Here is a 23,981-nt window from a genome sequence, read left to right on the forward strand (position 1 = left end):
CCGCTGGATATGACCTTGATCACTGGACATCCATATTGGGAACTGCAAGATCAAGCCAGCTAATAAAATTACTTATAACACTCTCCGATTTGGTTCGTGGCTAAGGCTCACACGACAAGTTATAATTGCTCACATTGAGCATCGAGTTGACATATCGTTTGCATCTCTGTCACAAATAAGATATACTTCAACCGTTGTCTTATTTCAGAAAATTTATAAATGAATTATCCTATCTCATTGTCTGTAAATTGCACCTTTTTGGAAACTATTTACAGACTTAGGCGAGTCAAAGCTTTGTCATATTTTCTTTCGTTTTAACAACTATTGGTATACATTTAGGACCAGTCCCCATCATAAGGAGACATGTTAAGGAAACAGTTCTTACTTCTTTATAAGCAAACTGATCCTAGTTAACATATTTTCCTGGGGAGCACCTTTATCCTCACTATTTTTACTGTTGTACAAATATTTTAAAGAAAATTTTAAAAAATAAACATAATTGACTGCATTTTTCCGTTTTAAAATATTTTATATATGAAAGCTAAACAGCATCACTACCATCTATCAAAATAATAGAAATAGACTAATGTTAATAAATTTAGGTTAGGTTAGATTAGCTAGACAGTTCTTGGGTATTCGTTTAATAAACGATTTTCAAGACTTGGAGAAAAGACAAAATATTGAAAAATGTGGTTGAAAGACTGAAAAAAAAAGGAAAATGGTGAGGATAGTGGTGCTCCCCCAGGAAAATATGATAACTAGAATAATTTTGCATATTATGAAGTAAGAATTGCTTTTTTTTAACATGTCTCCTTATGATGGGAACTGGTCATATGTTTATACCTATCTATTTTCTACATTGGCCTACAAAGGCCCGAAATTATTTTTATCTTATTAAAAAAAAAAATTAACATTGTCGACCCCATTAATACAGTGGGAAAAAATATTCTATTTACAATTTCTGTCGATTCTCAATACAATTTCAATATTTGGACTATCAGTACCGACACGGTAATCTACTCAACTCTTTAGTTTTTGGCTTTCCCTTTGCTCTTTTCTTCATTTGTAGCTCCGTTTTTTTGTCTTTTGTGTGACACGTTATCAAATTAATAAACAAAGAAATACACATCCGTAATAAGAAATTTATGAAATGGCTATTATTTATAGTTAAGTGCTAAAATTTCTGTTAGGAGGTCCAAGATTTGTTGGTGACGCAATTTTCATATAGATTGGATCTTCTCCTTTTAAAATTATGGATTTTTACTGTTAATAAATATTGATGGGCACTTTTAATTTTATTAGACCTCATAGACTTTGGATCAGAATAAAACTGAGGTTTATTGTATGCATATATTAGTTCAAAACTTCTATATCTTAAATGTTTTGGTTACCGCTCGCATGAGTCGTATTTACTCAGTTTTCATTGCTAGAAAATGGTTTAATATTTAGTTTTCAAAAATAGGCTTGATATTAGATTCCAAAAATGAGAAGGATTCAATGGTCTAGTTCCAAAAAAGAACTTTGGTATCTGTTCATATCTGGTTTCTATTCGTGATATAATTTTTTTTTTTTTTTTTTTGAATAGGAATGAGTTGCCAATACCATCAAAAAAAGAAAAGTATATATTTATCTAAAAAAGAAAATTTAAGCTTTTCTCAGATTAATGACGCATTCTTGGAAGTCATGAAATTACAAAATCGTTACTATTCAATCAATCAATCAATCAATCAATCATTTTATTAATACTAAAACTAGACCCCGGCGCCGCGCCGGCGGATCGACCGAACGCCGTCGACGAGAGGCCCGGTCGAACGCCGCCGAAGAGTCGTAACACCAACGGCGCACCTAAGGCGCGCCGCCGCCGGCAGAGGCGGCGGCGTTTGGTTGACTTCAAATTCATTTTGCGGCAATTCTTTGTTGCGTCAACCGCAAAGTCGGAGCTTTTCCTTCTCGTGTGGTTTAGTATCTTGATTTTCCTGATTACCTGGTCAGGTCCTTCTGGTCATTACGTGTTTTTCCATTAACCATTAAGTGTTTTTTGTTTCATTGTAATTGAAGTGTTCTGATGTGAAGTGCTCATCATGTATTTTTCAATTTGATAAATTTACTCCTTTAAGATGCAGTTTATAATTTGACTGATATTAGGTATTTATCAATTTATAATTTGGAATGAATCCACAAAAGAAAAAAAACGAATAATATCCAGAAGAGCAGCCAAAAGCAATAAAAAAGCAGCAGTTCAGCCTTAGCCTACATGACATATATTCTATAAAGAAGCCAAAAAACTTTAAAATGCATTTTTTTTAAATTGTAATTATAAACCAGTTTTTAATAGAAGAAGTCTTTTAAAGAATCCAAAAGAGCAAAAAAAAAACAATCAATATCAAGTTGGCCATTTCAACTGTTTTAAAGGTGACAAAACAGATATAGACAAAGGGCATTATGAAAAAATTAAGCTTCTAAGTTCAAAGTTTTTACCCAGATAACTGACGAATTTTGTGATATGGTATTTGAAGTTTTGTATGCAGTAATGTTCGATGAAAAAAAAAACTACTAATTTTGATGATTATTTATGTTAAGAATGCATAACTAATAGATACTTCAACTACTCGTATTATGCAAGGGTTCTGAAACGCCACAGTCATTTCGTTTCTACCAGATTTCTACTTCTCTTGATGAATAACGAAGATGACCAGTTTCCAGCCAGCGACTTGTGAATTTTTGAACTCATGAATAGGCTCGAATCTGTTGTAAATTTAAGCTGTGATTTGAGAAAGACTGATGAAAACATTAATGTTTGCGGTCAACATTGATCACGCCGGCGGCGCGCCGCCGACATCTTACCAGCAGCGCGCCACCGACATCTTACCGGCGGCGCGGCGCGGCGTACTGTTTTTGGCCCCGCCGCCACCAGTCTTCCCTCATAGGCGCGGCGCCGGGGTCTAACTAAAACCCTATTACAAACGCAAAGAAAAGTTATTTGGCCCAAGAAGCTTGGCTTGTTGTGGGCCATTCAAAAACTAAGTTTAGTTTCAATAACTTTTATGGTGACATTACAAAATGAAACATGTTCACTGTCAAAAGCTTCGGATTTAAGGGTGAGTCCATACGTTAGAGAATGACAACTTCATACATGTTTGGACAAAATAAAACACATAGCCTACCTGTTGCATAGACATGAGTGCAATCTCCAGTAATATTATCAACAAGGTCTAATTGAGGTAGCTCGATCTTGTCATCAACAACCAAGGGTACAATTGGATCCCATTCGAACACCAGGTCATCAGTGGTATGTGACACTGAAACAGTAAATAGGAAGTGCAGTTTTTTTTTTTTTTTTACAGGGATTCTAGCTGTTTATACTTTGCCTTGGTGAAACTTTAGTCACATCTAAGGAGAAAATAGAATTCATCATGACCTATCGCACAAAAGCTGAAGTTCGCCCAACTAGTAAACATAATTCGCATGACTGAGCAATCAGAGCCGACATATATTCACAGGTTTTTTTTGCTACTATTATTAGTATTTACTTTTCATTGGACTGAAGATGATAGAACTAATTTTACTAAAAAAAAGGTGCAACCGATATAATTGTTCACTTTTTTTTAGCAAGTCTATAATCTCGGAACTTGCAAAGTAACAAACTAAGGAAGTTTTGAATAAATGTCATAACTATTCTTTCTACTGTACATTGCATGACGAAAAAGCTAACAGTTGGTATGACCTCATACAACTATCAAAGTTTATTGAGCCTATGAAAAGGAGAGAAACACAGAATCAAAAGCAGGAAAAACATAGTATTATAAGAATGAATCGCTTAATATAACGTATGCCTAATTGGGCGTTTATATAACTCCATTCTAATAATCTAGTTTTGGATAGTAGGCAACTTCCGTATTGTACCACCCATACCCCAGGGAATGTGGGGTTACGTCCTCCCTGGAGTGGGGCCGTCAAGTATAAGGGGGAGGGGAGGACCTCCCAAATGTTTTTGGTCACTCGGTAAAAAAAGAAGTCGGTAAAATCGTGGCGCTTCGTGCCACGATTTTTCGGACGTCGTTAAAATTGTTTCTTCGGTTCAAAAAAGACCACGAAAATAGAGACATGTCATCAACAGAAATTTTGAACTCTGTCGGTAAACGCATCAGTTTTGCTGACTCCTGCCGTGGTTTTACGGGTGGTGCCACAATTTTCCATTTGGTTAAATAAACAGCATTAGAATAGTGATATGATATGTACCGAAATCTGAATCTCGGTTGGTAAATGCAGCGGTTTTACCGACTCGTGCAGTAATTTTACATTTTGTATTCGAAACGGAGATTATACTAATTTTTGAAAAAGACAGTTGGTAGAAAAGACCAGCCAGTCGGTAAAATCTCTTGCTCCCCCCCCCCCTAAAAAAAAAAGAATTGGCTAGTAACGACCCTGCCCTGAAAGAATATTTTAAATGGTAATTAAGAAAGGTCAGTAGAAATTAAGATTTTGAATCGAATGATTCCTCTCCAGAAATTATACGGCCTAAGTCTTTGGAGTATTTTAGCTTTGATGAAACTGGTCTTATTTACCGCCAATTTTCGACCAAAGACTTGGCCCCTCAAGACCAAAGTCTTGAGGGGGCTGGGGATAGCACTTGAAATCTTATTTGTAACAATGATGCATGCGATTTTTGATGCATGACTTCTGATCTTTGTTAAAAGTTTGCAAAAATTTGAGAATATTTGGCTGGTTGCAAAGTTTGGGTAGTTAGGCAAACTTTACACGGAGCTATACGCAAAAGTAGGCTAGTTATATTGGGCTCTGATTTAGCAGGAAAAAAAACAAGCATAACCTGAGTATTAGCATAAACTAGTTATAGGTTAATAAGTTCTAAATATTTTATGTTAATTAATTCCCTAAGAATTTACACTAAAAGCGTGAGACAAGAGAAAAAAAGTGAGTTCTGGAGAAAAAAGGGGTAAAAAAGTGCTGGAGAAAAAAGAAAAAAAGAGATTACTCCTTAGTAGCTCCCTAGAAAGAAGCGTGTTTAGTAGCTCTTTAGTAGCTCCCTAGAAAGAAGCGTGTTTAGTTTCATTGGTCTACATCGGTGATATGATTTTGCAAGGTATAATAGTATTTCATATTCTTCTGGAGATAAATGAAACTGCCTTTCAGAAACCCCATAGGCTTAAAAATCTCCTGAGAGAGAGAGTCTACTTCAGAAAAAAGACCTAAAAGTTTTAAGTCACAAGATTTTACAGTTTCCAACTTTTTGAAATACAACTTTAATTCTTAGAACTACTAACTCTTTTTTTATACTTATTTCAGGAATCAACGGGTTGCACTTAATGGTACACACGAAAGAGTTCAAGTTTGGTTAATGTTAATTTTTAAAAAATTTAGAATGAATATATAATAGTTTAAACACAAATTTGGGCTATGTGTTTGCACATTAAGGGAGCGGGGGATAAAGCATAGCATATGTTAAATACGTAACCTAACCTAACCTAGGTACCTTCCCCACCCTATACCCCAAAAAACAACAGTTTGAATATTGTAAATTCAATGAGAAACCATGCCCTTCGTTCAATTTAGATTGCAATTACCCGCTTTACGGGTCTCCATCACTGCATTCCTTCGACATTCTATAGCGCTATGCACCATTAAGCGCAATTGTACCGAATCAACTAATAATACATGAAGAAATTCAAAGCAGAAACCTGGATTCTACCCACCGTTTAGGCTTTATAAAAGAAAATAATGTTAAAAGACATTTACTAATGTAACTTTTATGGAACAAATAAGGTACAGTTCCAACCCTCATAATTGCTCTGATTTTTGTTAAATTACAAATAAAAATTTTCTATATCTCATTGGAACTACTTATAGTGCTCCAACTCATTGAAATACAACTTTCATTCTTAGAACTTCCCTTTGTTCTACTTGTTTCAGGAAAATAAAGCAAAAAAAGAGGGAGACAAAATTCCTTCGATTCGAAAAGTTCTGATTAATTGCATCGACAAATAAAACATGAAGAAATTCAAAACAGAAGCCTGGATTCCACTCACCGTTTAGGCCTTATAAAAGAAAATAATGTCAATCTCTCAGACACCAAGCATATCCTTTGTGCGATAAGGAGAGAGAGCGGAAGGAATTTATTTATCAGATTCTCTGCCTTTTATTATAGTCAGCGTCCATTGTTTTTTCCTTCGGTACCTTCGTTTAAGGATAAAAAGAATTCTTGCCTGCATATCATGAACGGTTCATCGTTTATCACCAGGATTCTTTATTCTGCACGGACATTTTTTGAAAGATTAGGATGGAATCCATACATTTATTTATTTATTTTATTTTTTATAGGAAGAGTAGAAGCATTCTTTTAATAGCAAGTTTTATCGCCATGTTTTTAAAGTAGATGCTATATAATATAAAGAAGGGAATGTTGATGTTATCTGTATTTTCATCTGTTAAACTTAATGTTTCTATTCTTTGTTAATGTTTTAGAGGCACTCGGTTGTTTTGTTACATTGTATAAATTTGACGATATTTCTGTATTAGAAACAAAAGTGTCTTTCTGAGCTATACCATGGCTGCAGCGGGAGCTGCAACCTACTAAAGAGTGAACCACGGCCCATAGTAACCAAAAGCTGAAAAAAACGTTTAGAAAAAACTGTCTTGTGAAAAAAAATTGCCATCTGACGTTAATTCAGGAATTGTAACTATTATTTCGGTTCGTATTAAAAATAAAAGTTTGTTGAGAAAAAAATGTATGGTCATTTCAAAAAAAGCTGGAAACCCATCAAAAATGGCGTCAGATCAAAATGAAAAGTGTACCTATGGAATCAGCATAGTCGAAAACCTTGTTCAGGAAAATTACAGTCCCCAACCTTGAAAAACAAGAAAAATCACTTTTTTGTATGGGTAACACTGCTATGTCTCCCTTTTTTCTGTTTTTTTTTTCTTTTTTTTCAGGGCTAGTGGTCTATCAGAACATCAGCGAGAGATGCTTAATGGCTTAGTCAAAAGCTGTTTCTCATATCTATGTGCTTTTCATGAATTCCACCATCTTCAAGTGCCATATGGCACAAAAATGGCACATTATGTGCCATTTTTCAAGGGGTGGGCCTAGCGGGCTGCGAAAACATCGTAGACAGATGTTTAATCAAACAGTTCATGGTAACGAACTGTAAGTAAGGAGCGACCCGGCTCAATAGTAGCCGAAACTCTAAAAACTGGAATTTCGGTACCAATAGATTTTTTTCTAAACATCTATTTTCTAACAGTTTGCCTTTGGTTATTCCAAAGCTATGAAGTTTTCACGGCAGTACCGCATTTTGTCAGCATTGCCACGTTTAGTCGTAAAAATAAATAAGCAAAACTAATTAACACAATTCGACAACGGTTTTCATCTGCAAAAATTCAGATATTAAAAATCTGCTGATTCCCAAAAACTGTCAGATTTCATTTTCTGTTTGCCTTTGGTTATTCCAAAGCTATGAAGTTTTCACGGCAGTACCGCATTTTGTCAGCATTGCCACGTTTAGTTGTAAAAATAAATAAGCAAAACTAATTAACACAATTCGACAACGTTTTTCATCTGCAAAAATTCAGATATTAAAAATCTGCTGATTCCCAAAAACTGTCAGATTTCATTTTCTGTGCTCTTGGCTCTTTAAAAAATCCTTTTAATTAGGTTTAATATAGTCTCCGTATCATTTGTTTCATCCAAAGATTTAAAAATAACTGGGCTTCAAACGAGTATAAGTTTTGTTCGGAAACACGAAATGGATTAGGTTTGTTGTAAGTGTAATCCTGTTTTTATGGATTACACTTTTTTTAGATTACTGGATTACGTTTGGATTAGGTTTTATCTATAATGTATTGTATATTATATTTGGCCTATACTAACGTATACATGTGTAGTAAAGATATGTACTAAGTTTTTTTTTTATCCTCGGCAGAGAAATAAAAGAAGGGGATACTAATTATTTTATTTTTACAGTATTCTTAATTATTTGGTTTAAAAAAATTCTTCGTTTTATTATAGTCTATTCCTGGTCTTTTCAGAATTAAATAAAAAAAAGAAGTTTTTTTTTACCTGAAAGCAAGGAGCGACATTAAAACTTAAAACGAACAGAAATTATTCCGTATATGAAGGGGATGTCCCCTCCTCAACCCCTCGCTCTTTACGCTAAAGTTTTTTATTGTTTTAAAAAACAAAATTATGAGACAGAGTCAAACTTTAGCGTAAAGAGCGAGGGGTTGAAGAGGGGCAGTCCCTATTCATATACGGAATAATTTCTGTTCGTTTTAAGTTTTAATGTCGCTCCTTACTTTCAGTTAAAAAAAGTTGTTTTTTTTATTTAATTTCTGAACGTTTTTGAGTTAATGCAGTTTTTATTTTAGCTCACCGTGCGTGAATAATTAAAACGAAACTTGCATATTAATTTTACTTTTTTCGCTAAATGGCCTCGAAATTTTGTTCAGACGTAACTTACGAATTAACTTACGTAAAGAAGTTCTATATTCGTATATTTTTATTACGTATATTAGGGGGTTCGCCCCCTAGTCAATACCTCGCTCTTTACGCTAAGTTCAAATTTTGTTCCTAGTTCTTTAAGAATGACCCCTTAATCACAAAAACCGTTAATTGGAATAAATAGCTCTGATGAAAGTACAGAAAAAAGACTTTAGCGTATAGAGCGAAGTAATGAGTAGGGAGCGAGCCCAATCATATACGTATTAATTTCTGTTTAATTTTTGATTTTTGTTTTTGATTTTGTTTTTGATTTTGTTTTTGATTTTTGATTTTGATTTTTGATTTTAATGTTTAATTTTTGATGCTGCTCCTTACTTTCAGTTGAAAAAATTGTTTTTTTTATTATTTAATTTCTGATCGTTTTTTTTTAATAATGCTGAGAAATACGGTGCCCCCTTTATGGCAATGTCCCTTCCCCCATGAAAACTTCCTCCATGGAAAGATCCTCCGACGTAACAACCGACCCACCCCACCCCCCAACTACCAAAAAAAGTCCCTCCTGAAAAATTATGTATGCTTCCGAATAACCAATACTATATGTAAACATTGGGCAAAGTTCATAACTTGCAGACCTTCCCCCGGGGACTGTGCATATCGTTAGACATAAAACATAGTTAAAGACATAGTTATTGTATTTTTCGACCATGCTGAACAAAAAGTCTATCTCAAAATTTTGATTGGATGACTTTGGGGAAAAATGAGCGTGGGAAGGGGCCTAGTTGACCTCCAGTTTTTTTGGTCACTTAAAAAGGGCACTAGAACTTCCAATTTCCGTTCTAATGAGCCCTCCCTTGATATTCTAGGAACACTGGGTCTAAAATAAAGCAAATTTTCTCAGGCACGTAACTTTTGATCAGTAAGACTAAACTTGATAAAACTTATATATTTGAAATCAGCATAAAAATATAATTCTTTTGATGCACCTATTGGTATCAAAATTCCGTTTATTAGAGTTTAAGATACTATTGAGCCGGGTAACTCCTTACTAACAGTTCGTTACCACGAACTGTTTGACTTGTTCAAAGTCAACTTCAAATGACCAGAACTAGCTACTGCCACTAGTTCTAAGGATATGTCTTTTCAACTGACAAAAGGCAAATCCACATTTTTAAATTTGAAAAATTGTAAATACATAACCTAGACCGTAAATATGTTGTTCAGCTAACATTTTTGGTTATTGAAAAGCTGGGCCATAGTCTGAAACCCGACCATCTAGTTTTGCAAACTTCTTGTTCCTCGGTCAATATTATATCTTCTTGCAAGAGTCTGTTTTTTTGGTGGAAAAGGAATTATTTCTCTTTTGTTAACTTCGATCTTTAAAAAAATGTAACTAAAGGGATTAATGAGGAAAAATTAAAATAATCGCTCATTAATCAGCCAAATTATTCATTCTAAGGATCACTATGTACCTTTACAAAAGAAAATTTCCTTGAGCCCTATTTGAAATATTCCTATCTTCTTTCTTCAGTTTAGTCTACGGGCTCATTAATTGACTCAATTAAGCCCTCTTCTTTTTTTCTAATGTCAGGTTTTGGATCTTTGAGTTATATTGCCTTTCATTCCTTCCTCAATCAACTGTATATATTCGAGGCGTACGTCCAGAATTTCAGATCATTTGCCCCTCTTCTTTCTGAGATGGGTTGACAATGTCCCAATCGTTAGTTTATTCTTCTTTTCAAACAGTTCGCGGTAACGAACTGTAAGTAAGGAGCGACCCGGCTCAATAGTAACCGAAACTCTAAAAAACATAATTTTGAAACCAATAGATACATCAAAGGAATTTAATTTTTATGCTCATTTCCAATATATAAGTTTCATCAAGTTTAGTCCTAACCATCAAAAGTTACGCGCCTTAGAAAATTTGCCTGATTTTCGAAAAAAGGGGGAAACGCCCCCTAAAAGTTATAGAACCTTAATGAAAATCACACCATCAGATTCAGCTTGTCAGAGAACCCTACTGCATAGGTCTTAAGCTCGTATCTGCAAAATGTGGAATTTTGTATTTTTTGCAAGAAGAAAGATCACGGATGCGTGTTCATTTTGTTTTGTTTTTTTTGTTTTTTTTTGTTTTTTTTTCCAAGGGTGATCGTATCAGTCCAGTGGTTCTAGGATATCGTTGGAGGGCTCATTCTAACGGAAATTGAAAGTTCTAGTGCCCTTTTTAAGTGACCCCAAACTAACGGAGGGCAACTAGGCCCCCTCCCACGCTCATTTTTTCCCCAAAGTCACCCAATCAAAATTTTGAGATCGCTATTTTATTCAGCATGGTCGAAAAATATAATAACTATGTCTTTGATGATACTGAATCCCCCGGATTCCCCGGGGGAACGGCTGCAAGCTATGAACTTTGCCCGATGTTTATAATTAGTATTGGTTATTGGGGAGTATACAGACGTTTTCAGGGGTGATTTTTCTGGGGGAGAGTGGGGGATGGTGGGGGTCTGGAGTTACGTGGGAGGATCTTTCCATGGATGAAGTTTTCATGGGGGATGGGACATTGCTATGAAGGGGACGCCGGATTTCCGAGTATTATTAAAAAAAACGATCAAAAATTAAATACAAAAAAACAGGTTTTTCAAAGTAAGGAGCAGCATCAAAAATTAAAACGAACAGAAATTATTACGTATATCATTGGGTTCGCCCCTTAGTCAATGCCTCGCTCTTTACGCTAAAGTTTTTTTTAATATTTTCATAAGAGCTATTTATTCTAATTAATGGTCTTTGTGATTAAGGGGTAATTTCTTAAGAATTGGAACAAAATTCCAACTTTAACGTAAAGAGCAAGGTATTGACTTGGAGATGAACCCCCTAATGTACGTATTAAAAATACATGAATATAAGAAGCTCGTTACGTAAGTTAATTCGTAAGTTACGTATATTTATTACTAATTAAAATATTCGTAAATAAAATTAAACAACTTTCGAGAAGGGCATTTAACCAGAAAAAGTAAAATTAATATGCAAATTTCGCTTAAATTATTTATTTACGGTGAGCCAAAATCAAAACCTGCATTAATTCAAAAATGTTCAGAAATTAAATGAAAAAAAACAGTTTTTTTTAACCGAAAGTAAGGAGCGACATTAAAACGAACAGAAATTATTCTGTATATGAAAGGGACTGTCCTTTCCTCAACGACTCACTCTTTACGCTGAAGTTTGACTGTTTCTCACAACTCTATTTTTTAAAACAATAAAAAACTTTAGCTTAAAGAGCGAGGCGTTGAGGAGGGGACAGTCCTTTCATAACAGAATAATTTCTGTTCGTTTCAAGCTTTAATGTTGCACCTTACTTCCCGTGAAAAAAAACTTGTTTTTTTTATTTAATAGCTCACAAAAGAGCTATTTCTCATATCTATGTTTTATTTATAAATTCCACCACTTGCAACTGCCAAATTGCACTAAAAATGGCACTATTGATGCCATGTCTCAAGTGGAAAAGCTAGGGTCTAGTGCATTGCCAGAACTTCTTAGAGAGATTTTTAATGGCTGATTTGAAAGCTATTGCTCATATCCACGTGCTTTTAATCAGTTTTGCCATCCGTAAGTTCCAAATAGCACAAAAAATGGCACCTTTTGTACCACTTCTTAAGTTGAAAAGCTTCGAAGTATAAAACGGTACCATTGTAATAATTATGGTTCAAAACCCTTAACTGGAAATTTATAAGGGAACCTTCCGGTATACTCCCCCTCCCAGCCCCCTTTGTAAGTCTCATTAGTCCGTGGAGAGAATTTACTATAAACTCTTTAACACGGTCAGAATCAAAAGTAAAAAATCATGTTTAGGAAAAAACTTTTTTCGATTGAGGAATGGTAACTATTATTTTGGTTCGTCTTAAAAGTAAAGTTTATTGCGAGAAGGAATTTAGGGTGATTTAAAAAAAAAGCCTGAAACCCCTCGAAAATGGTGTCAAATCAAAATGAAAAGTGTACTATTGGAATCACCATGGTCGAAACCTTTGTACAGAGATATTACAGTGCCCCTCCTTGAACAACAAAGAAAATGACTTTTTCCTTGTTGTAGCACTGATGTCTCTCCTGATGTCTCTCACTGATGTTTTTTTTCTAGCAGGGTTAGGGGGTGACCAGAACATCATACAGAGATGTATAATATCTCATCCGAACGGATATTGAATTTGCTAGTGCCCTTCTTAAGTGAGCAAAACGATTGGAGGGCAACTAGCCCCCCCCTAAAGGCCCCCCCAAAGTCATCCAATCACAATTTTGAGATAGCCATTCTGTTCAACATAGTTCAAAAGTCAAATATCTTTGGTTTTGGTGATGATATGACCCTCCATGGTCCCTGGGGAAAGGGCTGCAAACTGTATCGGTATCAGACGTATTTATATGACACGTATCGGTGTGAGCGTATTGTTATTGGGCGTATTGGCATCGTATTATCTAGACAGATTTTAATAGCTCATATAAAAGATGTTGCTCATATCTACGTCTAGTGGTGTAATTTCGTCAAAATTCTGGGGGGGGAGGTAAAATTGGAGCCAATTTTTTCAAATCAAGTAAAAATATAGTGAAAACTGAAAAATGAGCCATATATTACCATAGAGGCAAAGATATACTAAAGAAAACTGATCTGTTTCTCTGGATGCTTGAATTATGAAGGCTTATGCAGGCCTATCTCAGTTTTGACAAGATTTTTTGCACAATTTAAGCTGGGGGAAAAATGAGGTCTGGGGGGGGGCAAACTTCGGTCTGGAGGAGGCAGTTGCCTCCCCCCTGCCCCATATCAAATTACGCCCCCATCTACGTCCTTCCTATAAATACCACAATCAGTGATTAACTTAAAAAAACCACAGGGAGTTGGTACCATTAGTCTATGCCCTCTTTAAAGAAAAATTACTTGTACTTATGCATTATACCAAATACACTCCAGAACTGCAGTTAGGTTAATCATAATGAAAGATGCAAAAGCATGATGAAACTACAATACTTTAGTTTATATAATAATATAGTTTGGGCTACATATTTGCATATTAAGGTGGGGGGGGGCGTAAATAAATCCCAGAAAGGGGTTAAAAACCTAACTCAATTCAACCTAACCTTACCCCTACCCCCTGGGGAGGTGAGGGTAAGGTTAGAAAAAATCAAAAAATCAAAATCAAAATATCGTTATAAAATCAAAACTTGGTATCTATGCAGGCAGGATGATTTTTGAGTATCTCTACTCCTTCTGTAAACTATTCTAAGGCGTTGAAAATTGCATAAGGACAAGTCTACATCTGTTATAATCTACGGAAGCAATAAATTTTTCTGTAATTTTGGTTTGAATTTGATTTTCTTTTAAGATTAAATGCTTAATAATTAAATATATTAGCCTATTGATTAAATCAATTGATCCATTTGCCAGAAATCCTTGTCGCTTAAAATTTACTATATTTTGTTTAATTTTACATGCAATTTAATTGGTATTTTTATTTGAGAGTTTTTTCCTAAAAGTAATTAAAAAAAACTTATTCCTACGAAAAAAAATTCCTGGAATATATTCCCTGTCACCCAACCACCACTGATATTTTGGTGTTTGCGGCCCCTCTGGGCCAACGGGGTCATTTCTTGACCCCCCCTAATGTGCAAATATATAGCCTAAATTATACAAGTCCAATGCATTCTGTTGCCCATTTATCCGTGTGGCAAAGAAACCGGTTTGCTCAGATCGTACATTCAGCAAACTTCTCGACTGTTTGGTATCATGGTTGCAGCAGTAGCTGCAACCTAGCAAAGAGCGAACCATATCCCATAGAAACTAAAAGTTAAAAAATGTGTTTTGAAAAAAAAACTGTCTTGTGAAAAAAATTGCCATCTGACACTGATTAACGAATGTTAACTATTATTTTGGTTCGTCTTAAAAGTAAAAGTTTATTGCAAAAGAAATTTATGGTGATTTCAAAAAAAATCTGGAAACCCCTCCAAAATGGTGTAATATCAAAATGAAAATTGTGCCATTAGAATCAGCATTGTTGAAAACATCATACAGGGGAATTAAACTCCCCATCCTTGAACAACAAGGAAAATCGCTTTTTTGCATTGGTAGCACTGATCTGTCTCCCTTTTGTTTTCTGTTTTTTCTTTCTCCTGGCCTAGCGGGTCACCAGAACATCATAGAGAGATGATTAATAGCTCATTCAAAAGCTATTTCTTATATATACCTGTTTTATATAAACTACGCCATGTCCACCTAAAAATGGAAAGTGCCTAAAATGGCACTTTCTGCCATTTCTCAAGTGGTGGCGCTAGCAGGCTACCAGAACATCGTAGACAGATTTTTTATAGCCCATATAAAGGATATTTCTCATATCTACGTTCTTTCTATAAATTCCACCATCTACAATTTCCGAATGGCACTAAAAACGGCACTTTTTGTGCCATGTTTCAAGTGGAAAAGCTGAGGCTATTGGGCTAGCAGAACTTATAAGAGTTCTGTCGAACGGCTCATGTAAAACCTATTACTCATATCAACGTGTTTTTTTTTTTTTCAATTCTACCATTAGTAAGTGCGATATAGCACTGGAAACAACACTTTTAGTGCCGCTTCTTAAGTGAAAAATTTTGAAAGTATAAAACCATAGAGTTGCAATAATTATGATCGAAATCCTTAACTGAGGTTTGCAAGAACACCTCCCACAGGTTCCTCCTTCAGGCCTCCTTAATGAGCTACGAAATTAAAGTCCTACAAACACCAATACATTAAATCAGATTATTAGAGACGTGGTTCTCTTAGTACGGCGCTGGACTTCAAATTAGATTATCATGCGTTCGATTCCTCCTTGGATTTGTTTTTTCAAATCACGGTTTCTCCCTTCTTATCATTGCTTTTTAGATAATCCACTGTTTTTGCAAATGCGATGCACTCATTTTTCAAAGCATATCCCGGAAAGATTCATTTTAAACCTATTACTCATATCTACGTGCTTTTTATGAATATTACTCTCCATAGGTGCCATATAGCACTAAAACGGCACTTTTGGTCCAACTTCTTAAGTGGAAAAGTTTGGAAGCATAAAACGGTACAATTGCAACAATTATGGTCCAAAGCCCTTAACTGGAGGTTTATAAGAACCCTTCACATATAATCCCCCTCTAACCCCTCTTAGTAAGTTTCACAAATCTTCTACTCATCTTAAAAGTAAAAGATTATTGCGAAAGCAAATTAACTAAAACTAAAAACTTTTCAACTAAAAATTTACCAAAAATTAAGCTTGAATGATCAACAGTTTCGAATTAAACATTCAAACTTCACTCTGCGATGAAACCTGTGTGCTAGTTCTAATGGCGCTAATTGAGTGGAAAGGACGTCCTTGCCCCCTTATTTTTGCTCCTGCCTAGGTTTTGAACCCCCCCCCCCCTTAGTTTCGTTATTTCATTTAAAAAGGCACTTTTTTCATTTGAAAAAATGGGGGGGGACGGAAATTTCACTTTATGGGAATGTTCTATTAAGTCAAATTTATAAAAAGCGATTAGGCATAAATATAAGCTTTTAAATGTGCCCTTAAACAGCTCCATAAGTTTTTAACTGAGACTAAGGAATGACATTAAAACTTAAAACGAACAGAAATTATTCGTATAAATAAAAAAGATCACGGCAGCGTTGTTTCTAAATTTAATTTGAATAAAAAACGAGCAAATATTAATCTAAAAAAATAAGTTTTTCCAAGGGAAGTAAAGAGCGAAGTTGAAATTTAAAATAGACAAAATTTATTGCTTCATAACCTATTTAATATATATCAATAAAACTAGTACAAATAAACCAAATAAACTGATTATTTTTCCCTATGTTTCTAGGATTATAGAAAACTAGCGCCTTACTGAAAACATAAAATAATATAGTGGTTTTGGTAAAGTAAAAGCAAAACAAAAGGAAACTTTTTGCAGAATGAAAATATTGTCAATCCCTTTTAGGATCAATCCCTTTTAAGATAAACCAACAGTCCATTTCAGGATTTTTTTTTCTCGTTTAATTTGGTATCACTTCTGCACGATGGCTCAGTTCAGCACCTGACTGTCATTTTGATTTTAGAAAGGACATAACATAATTATCTTGTAGACAAGTTCGAAGTAAAACCATCTTAATAGCTTTAGGATTAGGACTATAGGCTGGCCTTAGAATTTGTATTATAGCTTGAAATTCACTGTTGTATAGAGAGAAGTAACCGCATTTTCAGAGTTCATATTATGTCTTATCTGATCTTCATTTCAAGCAATACTAAAGCATATTTCTTACAATTGAAGATTCTTTATTAATCACTATTGGTAATATAGCTGGCGAGACCAAAATTATACCTGATAATTCAATCCAATATTTCTGTATGCTACTCAATGACTTTGCGGTTATTAAAAAAATATTTAAATTTACGCATATGTTTTAAGATAATTTAATTGTATATGGAAAGTTACTGATGTCACAAATGGTGTAAGACTATGAAAAGCTTTATAGATTAGTTTATTGCTGTCAGGATGCATACTCACTTTTAACTCCAAAATCAATATTCCTCTTTTTAATACTTGATTTTTGTGTTTTCAGTAAAGTGCTAGTTTTCTATAATCCTAGAAATACAGGGAAACAGAATTAGTTGGTTTATTTGTAATAGTTTTATTGATATATATTAAATAGGCTGTGAAGCAATAATTTTTGTCTGTTTTAAGTTTCAACTTCGCTCTTTACTTCTCTTAGAATTTTTTTTTCTATAGATTAATATAGTTTAATGCCTTACTAAAAACTGGCACTTTCCAAAAATCAGTTTGAATAACACTATATTGTGTTCCAGCTCTGATTCTATTCAAAAAACATTCTCTTTTCAACCATAAATTTAAAGTAGAGCAAAAACGGGTATTTTTTACCGGGTTTAAGTTGTTATTGACGGTAAATCGTTTGTATGAGGAAGGTTTTTTCAATTTTAAGTATGAAAAGCCCGATTTTAATTTCAAAAGCTCCAAGTTTTGCCTACTTCAAATGTGAAAAGAGGGGTTTACTAACTTTTGAGAAAAAGATACCGACCTTCATCCATTTTAACACCCAATAAGATGTAGGAAAGTCGACTAAAGAAATCAATAAAAACGTTTATTTTGATGAGCAGTATGTTTTAATTCTCATAACAGCAATAACAACATAGAGGGAAATTTACATCTCAACGGAAATCATGGTCTACACTTCGTATCGAAGCTATCCGTCCGCTTACCCCCCCCCCCCCCTTTTAAAACTTGACAATACTTCAACGGCATTTGTGCTCCTTTGAAAACGATATGTCTTTGAACAGGATTTAAATAAAAAAAAAAGTTTTTTTAACTGAAATTAAGGAACGACGTTAAAACTTAAAACGACAGAAATTATTCATTATATAAAGGGGGCTGTCCCCTCCTCAACGCCTCGATCTTTACTATAATGTTTTTCATTGTTTAAAAAAAATAGTGTTGTGAGAAAGTCAAAGTTTAGCGTAAAGAGCGAGGTGTTGAGGAGGGGACAGCCCCTTTCATATACGGAATAATTTCTGTTCGTTTTAAGTTTTAACATCGTTCATTACTTTCAGTTAAAAAAACTTGTTTTTTTTATTTAATTTTTGAACGTTTTTGAATTAATGCAGGTTTTGGTATTGGCTCACCGTACATGAATAATTGAAAAAAAAATTTGAATATCAATTTTACTTTTATTTGGTTAAATGGCTTTCTCGAAACCTGTTTAATTTTATTTACGAACGTTTTTATTAGTAATAAATATACGTAACTTACGAATTAACTTACGTAACGAACCTCTATATTCTTATATTTTTAATACGTATATTAGAGGGTTCGCCCCCTAGTCAATACCTTGCTCTTTAAGCTAAAGTTCGAATTTTGTTCCAATTCTTTAAAAATGACCCCTTAATCACAAATGCCGTTAATTAGAATAAATAGCTCTTATGAAAGTACTGAATAATCTTTGGCTTAAAGAGCGAGGTATTGACCAGGGGATGAACCCAATCATATACGTACTGTTTTCTGTCGTTTTAAGTTTTGATGTTGCTCCTTAATTTCAGTTAAAAAACTTGTTTTTTTTTATAAATATAATTTCTGATCTTTATTTAAATAATGCTGGGAAATCCGGCGCCCCCTTCACAGCAATGTCCCTTCTCCCATGAAAAAATACTCCATGGAAAGATCCTGCCACGTAACCCGACCCCCCCCTACCACCAGAAAAAATCCCCTTGAAAACGTCTGCATACTTCCCAAATAACCAATGCTATATGTTAACATTGGGTAAAATTCATAACTTTCAGCCCTCCTCCCGGGGACTTCGGGGAATTAAGTCATCCTAAAGTACATAGTTATCATATTTTCAACCATGTTGAAAAAAATGGCTATCTAAAAATTTTGATCAGGTAACTTTGGGGAAAAATCGAGCGTGGGAGGGGGGCTAATTGCCCTCCATTTTTGTCACTTGAATGTGGCGCTAGAAATTTTAATTGTTGTTGGAATGAGCCCTCTCACGATATTCTAGGACCACTGGGTCGATACGATCACCCCTGGGAAAAAAAAACAACAAACAAACAAATAAACACGCATCCGTGATCTTTCTTCTGGCAAAAATGAAAAATTCCACATTTTGTAGATAGGAGCTTGAAACCTCCGCAGTAGGGTTCTCTGTTACGCTGAATATGATGGTGTGATTTTCATTAAGGCTCTATAAATTTAAGGGGATCTGTCTCCCTTTTTTTGAAAATTAGCACAACATTTCCATGTACTTAACTTTTAATTAGTAGGTAGAACTAAACTTGATGAAACTTATATATTCGAAATTAGCATGAAAATCTAATCCCTTTGACATATATCTTTGTATAAAAATTCTATTTTCGACAGTTTCGGTTACCATTGAGCCGGGTCACTCCTTACTTACAGTTTGTTACCACAAATTGTTTGATTGATTTGATCAATGTGTTCTTATAATTAATTAAAAAAAACTTTTTTCCCAAAATAAGTTTTCCAAAAAACAGTAAAGAACTCCATTAAACCAAAAATAAACAAAAATAGAATCAACTAATCTACCAAGCATACAACTACCCCAAATCAGTATAAATAAATAAATGAAACCCAAAACGAACAAAAATTAAAATAAATAACAGAGTCAAACTCAAAACGAGCAGAAATCAATATGAATAGGCTTCAAAACCCCTATGTTTTCTAAAAGCAAGAATATAATTTGCACTTTACTCAAAAAAGTCAAATGAATATGCATTGTCAATTTAATGCGAAAATATTGCGAAAATAATGCGAATTTAATGCGTATTAAGGCGAAAATATTGGGCAATATTGTAACTGCATTGAAATAAATCAAAACACACTATGCCCATATAGGTTGTCAAGAGGCTGTATCACCAATGCTTCAGGACGGTTGATGGCATTAAGTTAAAATATAATTATGTGCTGAAGGGGATGTTGAAAAAAGATACTATTTGCATACTGCTACTAATGCTAATATTGCTAATACAACTATTTCTATGCTTAATTACTGAACCTTTCAACAATGCTGAAAAAATTGATGTCTCAAAACTTTGTTTGGATGTTTGTTTTGGGAAATGATGCGAGGGGGGGGGGTCTCTCAAATCACTTTGACTCTTAAGAAGGGCACTATAGCTTCCAATTTTAAATCAAATGAGGCCCATCTGAATTTAATACAACCACTCATTCCGTTAAAACTTTTAATGCCCCCAGGGCATAACTTAAATCCCTTGCCCCATGGCTCTTGGGGGAGGGGATTTTCCAACGCTGGAAGCATTGTTATATGCTCTTTGGACTATTTTAAACAACATTGCCATCGCACAATTTTAATCAGATGCATTTTGTGAAAAGAGGGGTAGTTGGGCGGGGGTGGGGGTGCTACTTGACCTCCATCACTATTGACTCTTAAAAGGGAACTAGAACTTCCAATTTAAACCAAATTAGCCACCTCTAAAGCTTATACAACCATATCTTACATAAGAACCTTAAATACCCCAGGGGCATAACTTACAACCCTTGTCCTCAGGCTCTGGGGGTTTGTATCTACCTTAAAAGCCTTTTTATATGATATTTGGACTGTTTTGAATAAAAGGACTGTCTAAAAACATCTATTGGATACATCACAGGAAAACATGACGTGTTTGTGTTTGTGTGCGGGGGAGGGGGTAGCTGCGCTCTGATAACTTTGAATCTTAAAAAGGGCACTATAACTTATGATTCCAGATCCAATGAGTCCCCTACAAAGCATATACAGCCACCTTTTTTATAAGAACCTTATGTGCCCCAAGGGAATAAATTCTTTCCCTGAGGGGCGGTCTAGGGGGGGGTCTTCCTCACATGCATAATTTCTGAAACCCTCAACTACGATGAATTAAGTTGTTATATCAATATTTTGATTGAAGGTGTTAAGGCAAATGCTGAGCGTGGAGGGGTGGTGTAGGGGGGGGGGGTAGGCCTGTTTGCTCTCAAATCACTTTGACTCTTAAAAAGGGCACTATAACTTCCAATTTCAAACCAAATAACCCCCATAATTTCTAGACCTTTCAAATACGTTGAACAAAACGCTATCTAAAAATTTTGATTGGAAGTGTTTGGGGAAATGATTGGCGTGGGGGTGGGGGGGTAGGGGATTTGCCCTGATAACTTTCGAATAATAAAAAAAAACACTAGTCCTCTCAATTTCCAATCGATTGAGGCCTTTTTAAAGCTTCTAGGACAAAAAATTCTATAAAAACCTTATATGCCCCAAGGGTATAACTTACGACCTTTGTCCTGACGGCTATGGAGGGTGGGGGGTGCCATCCCCAAAAACATAATTTTTAGAACTTTCATATATATATATACATATATATATATATATATATATATATATATATATATATATATATATATATATATATATATATATATATATATATATATATATATATATATATATATATATATATATATATATATATATATATATTTATATATATATATATATATATATATCATTTATATCATTATATATATATATATATATATATATATATATATATATATATATATATATATATATATATATATATATATATATATATATATATATATATATATATATATATATATATATATATATATATATATATATATATATCATTTTTTTGTAATGAGGTCCTTTTCTTTATTTGAGGTGTCTTCATTCCTTAATCTCCCGACCAACATTTCCTCAAGATTTCATCACGGTCCCTTACATCGTTAATTTATGCCTTTAACCATACCTGAGACATTGCATATGTACTTTTTTAATTTCGGCTGGGTCCCTTTGGCTGTTAATATGTATCCTTTACCATTAAGCATATACAAGTTATTTACTACCTCGATGTATATAGCGTCTTTTATTTAGTCTATTACTCCCTTCAAAACCCCCAAAAGTTTCAACTTGATACCCTTAACTAATCCTCAAAGTATAAACACATACAACAAGTACTGACAAAACCTATCCTCTCTACACAAAAAAAAGCGACCCTTTGTCGGCGTCTCCGGAGACGATTCCATACCTATGCGAACCTGGGGGATAATAGCCTAAGTTCTGTAGGTGATTACACTTGTTCCGTAAAAGCTGTATTAAATTTAATTTAATGGCTCGGAGCGATTAAGTAGTAGAGCACTTTGCGTCTAGAGGCGCTGAGGTACGCGGGGTCACTTTTGGAGAGTTTTTTCAGTACTTGTTACGTAGATGATTATACTTTGACTAATCCTGAGACTGTAGATAAACTCTTTTAAAAAGCTGGAAGGACACAGTGTCTTTGATTTAGTTTGACATCCCTCTTAATAGCGTTAAAAGTTTCAACTTTATACCCTTAGAAGTTACTAATATATTGTTGACACACCCTTTTGTAAACCAGGATACAAATTGGGTTTTCTGACTTAGTTCAACACTAAAATTGTCCCTGAAATTTTTCCCCTGATATTTTTAACTTAATACCCTTAGCTGCTTCCTAATTATTGGATATATATCGTTTTGACAAACTGGATATGTTTAATTTTCGGATTTAGTTGAAAATTCAGTTCAATGCTCCCTAAATGATTCAATTTGATATCCTTTGCCGTCCCTGAGATATTACGTATATGTCATTTTGACGACTTGGATGTACATTAATTTCATTCAATATTCCCCTCAGAATTCCTTGAAAGCTTTTAACTTAGTACCCTTAGCAGTACCTAAGATATTTCAAATACTCTCTTTTGATACTCTTGATGCGTATAATCTCTGTTGATTTAGTACAACACCCGCTTTTGGCTCCCCGGAAAGCTTATACTTGTTATTGTAAACCATGTCTGGAATACTACAAATAAACCCTTTTAACAACCTGGATGCACAAAGTGTATTTTGATTTTTTGCAGTGTCCTTTTCAATTTTGTTTGAAGTTTTAACTTAATAATCTTAGCCTTTCCCGAGATATTGCAGGTACGGCCTTTTGACAACAAAGTTTTTTTTTTTTACTTCAGTATCCCACTCAATGTGACTGTAAGTTTCATACACATTACTATTGATGAAATATTGCATATGTGTCCTTTTGACAGCCTGGATCCAAATATAATCTTTTGATTTAGTTCCAAATTGCAACCAATATGCTCTGAAATTCTTAAATGTGAAGTCCTTAGCAGTTCCTGAGATATCCAGAAACACCCTTTTGATAATCTGGATGTACATAGTGTCTTTTGCTCTACGACTTCAACATTCTCGATCTTGTAGCTCAGAATTCCGTGAAAGTTTCATCTTATTGTTCTTGGCCTTATTCGACATTCAGGATCAGTCATGCCTTCTTCCCCAATAATTAAATTTATATATGCGTAAAGAAGAGGCAACTCCCAACATTTACACCATTTTCCCAGGGACTTTAGGGGTCATATCTTCTCCTGAGCTGTAGCTATTGGACGTTCAGGTATTCTAAACAAAATGCCTGTCTTAAAGCTTGATAGGATTTCTCTGGGTTTGAGGGGGGGGGGGCAAGTTTCTAAAAAAAAGCATGGGAGGTAGCTGATTACCATCAAACCACTTTTGATTCTGGTAAAAGGCACCGAAACTTTTGATTCACAGTTATACAAGCTCCTCCGAAGTTATTGACCAATCATTCTATACAAAGTTGCCTGGTCAAAATAAGCGAAAAATAAGTTTTTTCTGCTTCAGGTTTATCCACTGTTTTGAAGAGTATTATTTAACAAAACATAATTGACTTTTCGAGAAATAATTTCCATCTATACCAACGTTACTGAGAGCCTTCTAATTCCGTTAAAGAAAAAAAAATTAAAAGCAGGAATTCCACATGGTCTCGTTGGCTAGCAAAAATAAAAAACGCAATTTCTGTTTATATTCAGCTAGATGCAGTTTAAAGCGTATCTTTCCAACATTTGCTTTTTTTACAGCTAGTAAAAGCATAATAGCATTACAGTTTCCGTGCAAAATTTCTCTTTTCTTTTCTATTTTTTTTAGAGAAAAGGA

At 34.4% G+C, this 23,981-nt stretch overlaps 1 protein-coding gene across 1 annotated transcript in view; it reads right to left on the reverse strand.

Moving 5' to 3' along the window:
- Positions 1–23,981, reverse strand: part of LOC148956991 (glycine receptor subunit alpha-2-like) — a 210,468-nt gene that overhangs the window by 36,250 nt on the left and 150,237 nt on the right. The window contains exon 6 of the mRNA XM_089092734.1: positions 3,165–3,299. Within this exon, the coding sequence (XP_088948860.1) occupies positions 3,165–3,299 (135 nt within the window). The remainder of the gene's footprint in view (positions 1–3,164; positions 3,300–23,981) is intronic.

This window comes from Artemia sp. Qi Xiang Cuo, chromosome 1, assembly GCF_049724085.1.
Source record: "Artemia sp. Qi Xiang Cuo chromosome 1, ASM4972408v1, whole genome shotgun sequence".
Taxonomy (NCBI): Eukaryota; Metazoa; Arthropoda; class Branchiopoda; order Anostraca; family Artemiidae; genus Artemia; species Artemia sp. Qi Xiang Cuo.